General features: G+C 47.4%; 1 protein-coding gene across 2 annotated transcripts in view; it reads right to left on the bottom strand.

The window, feature by feature from the left end:
• ADAMTSL3 (ADAMTS like 3) overlaps positions 1-9512 on the bottom strand; it is a 341341-nt gene that overhangs the window by 4371 nt on the left and 327458 nt on the right. Inside the window, exons 26-27 of one of the 2 annotated variants that reach the window (XM_019533694.1) lie at positions 8539-8722; positions 3546-3750 (exon numbers count right to left, since the gene is read on the bottom strand). In XM_019533694.1, the coding sequence (XP_019389239.1) occupies positions 3546-3750; positions 8539-8722 (389 nt within the window). Of the gene's footprint in view, positions 1-3545; positions 3751-8538; positions 8723-9512 lie in introns of those variants that run through there. The other variant, XM_019533695.1, reaches the window with a different exon arrangement.

The following is a 9512-nucleotide window of genomic DNA, read 5'->3' as shown; positions in this document are numbered from 1 at the left end:
ATTCCTGGACGCCCTTGGTGAGGCAGGGGGGCTTTCAGGCACTCCTGCTCCCCTTGCTTCTTGTTGGGATGGTCACCCCTTGGGCCCTGAGTATTGTCTCCTTAAGGAACGACCACTCAACTTGGGCACTGAGTTCCCCTGCTCTCAGGAACCCCAGCACCTCTCCCACTAATCTTTTCAACTCATTGAAGTTGGCCCTCTTGAAGTCTAGGGCTACTGCCTTGCTGCTGGCCCTCGACACCTTGTGCTGGATGGTGAATTCCAGCAAGCAATGATCACTATCACCCAGGTGGTCAAGAACCTGGAGGCCCCTTACCAGGTCGTCGCCTGTGGCCAGGACCAGGTCCAACAGGGCATTTCCTCTGATGGGACTGTGCACCTCCTGAATTAAGTGGAGGTCCTGAAGTGGAGGTAATGAAGTCTTGCAGATTCTTGCTGCATCCATACAGCTAAACCTCTCGCCAGGCTCTCACCATTTCATGTCTCTGTTAATGAAACCTCTTTTGGCTTGATCAATGCAATCCTCCCCATCAATACCCCTCCAGAATGAGGCTGCAAAGATAATTTTCCTGGCCTGTCTCTCTGAGCATCACTCTTCATTATGCATTGCTCCTGTGGTTTCCCCTTCTCTACAGCATTAAACACAAGCAGCCTCTGCTCACTTTCAATGTCCATCACAGGTTATTATTTTACATTCAATACAGAAATCTTGAATCCTTTCCAGGATCAGGCCATGATACCAGCCTCCCTCATCTATTTGTCTGGTTTTCAAATACACACCTTCATGCTTTCTTTCAGGTTGCCCTTCATGCTTGAGAGGTCCTTACCATAAACATCTGAAAAGCTGCTTCCCTCTATTCCTTCAAATCCCTCTTTAAAAATCTCCTTTATCAGGACGTCTACAAAAGTATTGGCAAGAGGTTGTGGCTGGACTATAGCTATCACCGGAGTAGGCAACGGTTTTTGGCCAGAGTGCTGAAAAAACCACAATGTCTACCCTGTGAGGTGCCGGAGTGCCGGTATGCCACAAAAACAAAACTGGGGCAGAGGGAGTATATGGCAGGATGCACTGAATATTTAGTACAGTTAATAATCATTAATGTTGCCTTCTTTTTTTTTTTTTTTTTTTGCAGTAAATACCAGGCTGTCTAAAAATTCAAAACCTGCTGATAATAAATAAAACTTCATGTACTGCCTTTGTACTTGTGATTTTTTTTTTCTTGTTAAGCATGTTGTGATGAGAGGGGAAAGAGAAGGAGAGAGGCGTAGGGAGCAGCAGGCACCAGGGGAGTCACCGTGGGCAGGCTGGCCTGACCAGGCCCTTGGGGAGACTGCAGCCAGAGGAGAGCTGGGGTCAGGTGGGGAGTGGGGGCTGTCCTAGGGCTCCACTACTCAGGCCACAGCGAGGGGGCCCAGCAGCACTGGAAGTAGGGCCCAGCCAGCCTGCACACCTCTGTGGGGGTGGCGTGCAGCCACCCTGCCTACGAAGGGATGCTGCCTGGCTGGGGCAGGACGCCAGGCCCAGGGAGCTCCCTGCTTGGTTTCTGCGCATGCCGGGTACATTGTGAGTGGGAGCTGCAGCCACAGCCTGTTCCCTGGGCTCTGGGAACAGCTGCCGCAGCTGGTGCTCAGGGCCAAGCCAGCCAGGAGCCTGCAGAGCAGCGGTTCTTTGCAGTGCCTGCCCTAGCCCTTGCCCCTTGAGGGGAGGTGCAGGTGGGCAAGGCTGGGGCCTGGGCAGGCTGGGGCAGCTGTGGTGGCTACTCCCAGGCACCAGGGGGCTCCCGCGGCCAGGCCCTTGCACTGGGGATGGCTCTGTTCTGCTTGCACCATGCCCAGTGTGCAGGGAGGCCGATCCTGGAGAGAGAAGCCCCCCATGCCCGGCGTCCTGCCCCAGTCAGGCAGCATCCCCATGTGCACAGGGTGGCTGCAGCCCATCCCTGAGGAGCTGTGAGGGCTGGGCCAGGCCCCACCACAGGTGCCACTGGGCACCCCTGCCTACCACAGCTCGAGCCCCAGGGCAGCCCCCACTTCCTTCCCAGCTCTGACCTTCCTAAGGGCCTAACTGGGCTGGCTTGCCCGCCGTGCCTCCCCCCACGCTGCCCAGACCCTATCCCAAGCACCTGGCCTCAGCACCTCAGTGGTGCCCTGGGTGGGACAGGGTGCCTGCCTACCTGGGCTCAGGGCTCTGCCTCCAGGGCAGCGACCCAGCGCAGCGCCTGCCCCGGCCCCAGCCCTGTGCACCCACAGCTCCTTCAGGGGCCAGCCAGTGCCTGGGAACAAGGGGTGCGGGCAGTAGAGTACACACCATGTCCCTGTCTGTGTTCCCCTGGCTCCGCACTGGTGCCTGCCACAGCGCTGGAACTTGTGGTTGCATGCAAGAGCCCAGAGCAGCAGCTTAAAAAAAAAAAAAATTAAACAATTTTTTTGCATGCCTCCCGGCAGGCCAGAAAAAATGTCTCCACGTACCACGCATGCTGGAGGCTGCCAACCCCTGAACTATCATATTGATCAACAGTCTCACTGTTTCCTTGAGCTTCCCCAATTTGTTCCTATCTCCTGTCTTATACATGGATGGTAAGCTTTTTGGGGTAGTAACTTGAGCTAAGTACACACAAGCGAGAAGCCTGAGGTGGAATCCATCAAACCTTTGCAAATGTCTCTAAGCTGTGAAGAACTGATCAGGAATTCACAGAACACACGTTCTGCCACGAGTGAGGCAGGACACAGGAATGCCTGCACTGGCCCAGGCCAGGAGGCTGGGGGTGCTTATGTGCACCTCCCATTACGCTGGACAGGCACAAAGGTAGTCAAGCCCAGCCAATCGCTAGCCCACACCTGACTGGCTACTGGGCAAATGCCCCCACCCACATGCTGTCAGCTGCAGGGAGGGGGAAGCCAGCAGCCCTGCCCCCACAACCCCCCTCCCCACAGCTGCCTGCTGGAACTGAGGGGGGAAGGCGAAGTGGTACCTATCTATCACTAAGTGTATGTACATACCTGACTTTGGGGGATTTCATAGCTACTAGTAGCGCTGCATATAGATATGCAACATTTGTTCTCGTAAGAGTGAAATAAAAGCAATGTCCTAGCATGAAAAAAGAAATACAAAATAATGGACTAAATGATAAAACTAAGTATAGCTAATGCTAGAGTTTCAAAGCTTGTTGTATGTTTTCTCTGCAGGACTAGCTTATTATCAGATAAAACCTACAATGATCTTGCCCAGTACACCACCATAGTGTGTTTCATTTAATGGATGAAGTAAACCAAACAGTGACAGTAATTACACCTTTTAGGGCTTTTCCAGTGTGCCTGTGTTCAGTGTCTAGCACAACTGAATACTGCTACTGATTGTGGCCTCCACTGCAAAATGAAGAACAACTCATATTACAATATGAAGAAACACCTACAAAATCTGCACGTAATAGGTGAACTACTTAGTATGGAGGCTAAAATGTAAATTTACAGATTGTGATAAATAATGGCACAGCTGTGTTTTGATAATACAATGAGTTACCAATCAAAAGTTTCAGCCAGTAGATTACCTGTCCCTGTGACTGAATCATCCATTCCGTACATGAATGGACTATACATGGTTTCCTTCCCAGAGGACGATCTTTCTGTACACAAGCATCTGGTGGCAGCATCAGTATAGTGCCATTAGCTTTTGCTTGACGACAAGTTACTTGCCGCTGATAAAATCCACTGCTACATGAAGCAGAGCACTCAGACCATGAGCTAGTCACCCACCTAGAAAAGTCAAATAAACATATGGACAATAAATAAGAAAACAATGCAAACCCAAGGGAATCTTGCTGCAAACTCTTTACAAATAAAAATTGAAGGAGCTAATTATTTCACCTGTGGGTTTTAGGAAGGTGCCTAAATCTTTTTAGTATGAGAAAAATATGAGTCAGTAATTTGAGTGCCTAAGCACCATTTCTTCTGAGACAAGTTTTCCAGGGATGATTTTTAAAATACATCATTTTAACAAATATGCGCTCACTCAGGCTGAAGTTGAAAACTGTTTGGATGCAGAAATTCCTGAGTGAAGTTATCCAAGATGTCAGACTAAATCATTATTATGGGCTTTTTCTGGCTTTAACAACTAGGAGTCTGTGATAATCTGACTGCAATGAAAACAGATCCACTCTTTCACATCTCACATTGTAAACTGAGGTGTAACAATCCAAATACATTTAATGTAAACAGGTGCCACAATTCACTTAAATTTCCTTTGTAAATGTTGGTGGGGACCCTGTCCCACAGATTTGGTCCCCAAGTGACTGATGGAGAGTCCCCTGGATTTAGTTTCCAAATCTTCTACTGCTGATAACCCAATAAACTTTCTATGTACAGGCAAGCAACATACTTCCACCCACGATAACAGCAATATTGCCTCCAGCCAAAGGGATCTCATCTACTGACTCTGCCTCCCTTCTGTCATTGCCCACCATTATATACTGCTCCCAATACTCCAAAGATTTCCTTGGGTACACACATGCTCTAACACTGCTTATGTGACTCTGGGATGCATCTCCTGGCACTCTACCTACCGTGACTCAATTACTCATTTTATCATGTTAAACATCTTAACAGAACTTACTTTATTCACTATAGTTTACTTTCAACAGGAGCTATAACCTGTATATAACAGTAAAGAGATTGTTATATAAAAGATTGAACCAAACACTTTGTATTGACCATGAATATATTCAATGGGAACAAGTGTCACACAATTTATTCTGCTTAATATTTTCTAAATCCAGCCTTGAACTAGAGATTAGGATATTTCTTGTAATATAATTGTGATAATGTGAGCACTATCCTATTCTCTTCTACAATGAATGAGTTTTTGTGATCATGTAATTTATCCACTTGGGATGGATTATTCCTTTAAAAATCAGGTATCTGTTCTTTCCCCCCATCTTTTAGTCTTTATATTATTTGGTTCAACATTTGTACCAAATACAGTGAGACTCCAGCTTGGCAAGCACTTACTGAATGTGCAAAGCACATACATTAGCCATTGAATGTGCTTAGGTAGGTGCATACTAACATGCTTTGCTGAACAGAGATGTACTAAACATATGCTTAAATGCTTTTGAAGAAATCAGGGGAGTAGAAGATTCAAATACATTCTACTTCCCTTCACAGGTTAGCAACCATACTGGAGACAGTGGGAAGGAGTAAGAGTTTGTTCCCGTCACTAATGGCTTATGCAAGACCCATTCCAGAACATTCGCGGTATCTTTTTGATATAAAAGACACAGGGGGGAGGGGTTAAAAAAAGATTTTATTAGGGAAACATAACCTTGAACATTTTCATTACTCTCTAACACACTGATTTAAAGATAGCAAAACCTAAATATGGCAGACATGGAAATAAAACTTACAAATCATGTGAACAAATGCATAATTCTAAGTATATTTATGCGTTGAAAATTTCTAATAATTCTGTGCAAAACAATTATAGGGCCATTATAACAATAAGTAAAGCACTTTGGTGAGTGTTTACAGTCAGTAAGAACTAAGGTCTCGGTATATTTTATCATCTGAATTAACTGTTTGGGTTGGCTGTAATGGCTCTGGTCCAGTGTGAAGGTGCGTGCCAGAGTTTATTAATTGTTTGGAGGTGCACTGGTGCCCCAGGTATTCTCATTACTACCTTCTTCCTTTCATCTGCTTCAATTGGCCTGATTTTAGAGGAGAACCTAAAATCGAGTCCAGGCTTTTCAAACTCCTTCAGACTATTATTTCTATTTTAGTATTGTTCCATTGGCAGCAAACCCACTTGTTACAGGCTGGCCTGCATTCAGACTCACAATTTAGAGTGATCTGTTTTTTGGCTGCTAATAATGAAATATAAACAAATTTCTTCTGATATTTATCTGTTGCTATGTGTTTTTTCAGTTAAGAATACAGACTTTAGGACTACTGGCAATTGCTCTGCCGTAATGTCAGTTAAGGATTTAGCACTTCCCTCTAAAATTTTCCAGTGACAGTCGATTCCAAAATGTGTGCCTGAGCTTTTCCTCCCTCATGGCTTTTACACTGCTGACAACAGGAGATACCCTTTCCCTGTAAAACATGCAAAATACTTATTTTTAGAGTGGTGGTGAGTGTTCTTGCTGAAGGCCTGGAGCAGCACCTTAGTGGGTTGGAAGGGCCTTTGCAAGCAGTGGTAAAATTGAAGATGAGTTTTTAGATTTTACAGCCAAAGCTTGTGGTATTTGTGTACATGGTATAGCAATATTTTTATCCTAAGAATAATCCCTAAAGGAACTGTAGATGATTCAGCCAGAAGGCAGTGGTGTGTGGGCCAGGAACGGAACTACAACACCTTTTGAAAGGCTGAGATACTATGGTGGGGGACACTGCAGAAAGATGAGATGGCCAGAACATGCTGCCGTCTCTGGTACCACCCCTGCTGCTGAATACACTCTAACTTTGTTCTCCAGAGCTGGGGACAGTCATTCAAAAAGCTGGAACCTGAATTGATTCAATCTTTGCAAATTAGTCTAACTAGCGTGGACTGGACCAATTTACAAGTGAATAGACATTCAGTGTTAACACTAGAAATGCAGGCACATGCCTGCAGTGGCTCAGGCCAGGCGCCAGGAAGAGGGGGGTGCGGAGCAGGTGCTAGAGTAGCCCTTGGCAGCAGGGAAGCTGTGCTGGGGATGGGACGTGGCCAGCCTTGGCAGTAGCCTGGAGTGAACTGGCCAGGGAGGGGTTTAATCCCCACCTCCCTCGCCCAACAGCATGGACCGAAGCCGGGGTCTGCCCAGCACTCCGCCCTCGCTGCTGCAGCGGTGGGGACGTGGACGGGGGCACAGCCAGAGGCCAGCCAGCATAGCCTCCTTTGGCAAAGGGGACAGGGAGGGTGTTTTTTCCCCCCTCCACCCCCTCTGCCCCCGGGGAGCTGCAGCCAAGGTCTCCCTGACCTGAATGCCACTGCCAATCACTGCCTATGCAGGACAAGTGGCAGGATAAGCCCCCTCCTACTCCCTGTGCCAGATGCCGGAGGGAGGGGGAATAAAGTCCCTCCCTGCCCCCTTGACTAAGGGGCCCTGCCAGCTGGCCTCTGGCTGCACTCCCACCCCTGCCACTGTAGCAGCAAGGGGGCAGCATCCTCAGTCATGGTGTTTGGGGAGCATGAGCTTCTTCCTGGCAGGAGGGTGGGGGGAACACACCATGATGTGGGTCGGAGCAGGAGTTGGGGGTCAGAGCTGCTGCAGACTGCATGGAGTGAGCAATGGCACAGGGGCTCGAAGGGGTGGCCATAGTCCTCCAAGTCCCCGCCAGCATTGCCACTGATGCTTGTCCCATGCAGTCTGCAGCAGCTCTGACTGCCCTGCAGCGTAGACCCCTGCTAGGAAGAGGCTTGTGCTCTGGGAAACCTTAAAAGGGTTGCAGCCCCCATTACAGTCGCTCCCCGCTCACTGCTCCAGCAGCAGGGGTGGGGACATGGCCAGAGGCTGGCCAGAAGGGCCCCTTAGACAAAGGGGCAGGGAGCGGGGTTATTTCCCACTCCCTCTAGCATCTGGTGGAGTGGGAAGGAGGGGGCTTATCCCACCATTTGCCCCATCCAGGGAGTGATCGGTGGCGGTGGTCAGGGCTGGCAGACCCCAGCTGCAGTCCCCCGGGTCAGAGTGCGGAAATAATGTCTTCTCTCTGCCCCCTCTGCCTCAGGGGCCATGCCAGTTGGCATCTGACTGTGCCCACACCCATATCGCTGCAGCAGTGAGGGGGGAGTCCCAGCAAGTGGACCCCAGCTCAGGTCCATGCCGGTGGGGCAGGGAGCGGGGAATTAAGCCTTGCCAGGCTACTGCCAAGGCTGGCCATGCCCCTGCTGCTGGAGCAGTGAGCGGAGAAATGCCTGACAGATCTGTGCTGATGGGATAGGGGACAGAGGGGGAATAAACCTCTTCCCTATTCCCTTCTGGAGCTAGTGTCTGGCAGGCCCCCGCCCCTTCCTGTCCCTGCTTGGGCTGGGGAGCAGGTGGGCAGGGCCATCCCTGCTCCACTGGAGCAGAGAGCCCAGCCCAGCCCAGAGTGTATGTTGGTATGCTGGGGAATTCTGGTTTAACTTAAACCAGGACAGGGTCTGGGACAGACATTGCATAAACTAGCTTGAACTCAGTCAGTTAAGTCTAATACTACATTCAACCAGATTTATCTCAAACCAATTTTGGCCGTTTTGAAACTGGTTTATGTGCACTGGTTTATGTTCTGTTACAGGTTTAAACCAGTTTCTGATCACTAAAACGGATTTATGTGTAACTTCTGCCCCCAACCTCTGAGTGCAAAGACCCCACAAGACTGGGTATGTCAACATGGATAGCATAATTCAGTCTCCTGAGATGCAAGGTACTAGAGTTTCCCCATAATAATTCTTTTTGTTGTAGGACTTGGGACTAGATAAAAAGTATATTGCAAAATGATGGTGTAACAAATGGAAACAACTTCAGGGTTTTATGAGCATAGTTTAAGAGACTATTAAGACACTTGGAAATATGGTAGGGAAAGGTTTACCTTGCAGGGCAGTCATACATGTTGCAGGACTGATAACTAACCACTGGCTTCTGACGATCATCACACAATGATTCATTCACTTTTTGTTCATCTGAATTCACACACTGCAGGTTTCTGAAGTGGGCCCCTGAATTCCCACAGCTAGCTGAGCAAGGGCTCCACTCGGCATATTCCCATTTATAGCCTGTTAATAGGAGAAGAAAATGCAAATAGGATTTAGTGGGAGAGGCTATTACAGACAGTAACTGTAACAAATGTATATGCACCATGTCAGTTTACATGTAAACCAGATAGTGTGGGAAAAACATCTCATAAAGTGATAAAAGATCATAAGCAAGAGCAGAATTTGGTTTTACTGAGTTTCTCTCCAATATGTAGGACCAAATTCTGCCCTCAGATGTATACATATAACTCCTCAGAGAGTCAATGGGATCAATGTGTGCAGAGAGGGGTAAAATTTTACTCACTGTAGAAACTGATGATCAATTTTAAGTGCTTTAATAACATTCCTTATACAACAAGCATCAAAAAAAGGAAATGATAAATTATGCTTTCCATGTTTCCTGTTGTTCTATAGGAGCTGATTCTGCAGAAAGCTCATCACTACACCAGATACTTCACATAATTGTAATATTCAAGAGAATCCTACCTGTACTAAAACTACAGAAAAGGCATTTTATCCATAAATAATTTGTCACTAAGGCATCTGGCAAGATGAAAAAGGGCTATTTTTTAAAAGAAATCTCTTTATTAAGACTGATCATCTCCAACAATTACTGCCTTTATATTTGGTCCCAATTCCAAACGATTTCCCTGCCCTCCTTTTTGACACTCAGTAAAAGATGAAGTACTATGCAATGTTGACAGATTTTAATGTGATCACAGAAGGAGTCATTTTTCTGTAATAACCAAGAATAATTGATAGCTACCAGCTGTGCCCACAGTCTCACTCTTATGGCACATAATGAATTATT

The sequence above is a fragment of the Crocodylus porosus genome, unplaced genomic scaffold (assembly GCF_001723895.1).
Source record: "Crocodylus porosus isolate Cpor-Errol unplaced genomic scaffold, CroPor_comp1, whole genome shotgun sequence".
Taxonomy (NCBI): Eukaryota; Metazoa; Chordata; order Crocodylia; family Crocodylidae; genus Crocodylus; species Crocodylus porosus.
This window is presented reverse-complemented; position numbering and strand designations above follow the sequence as displayed.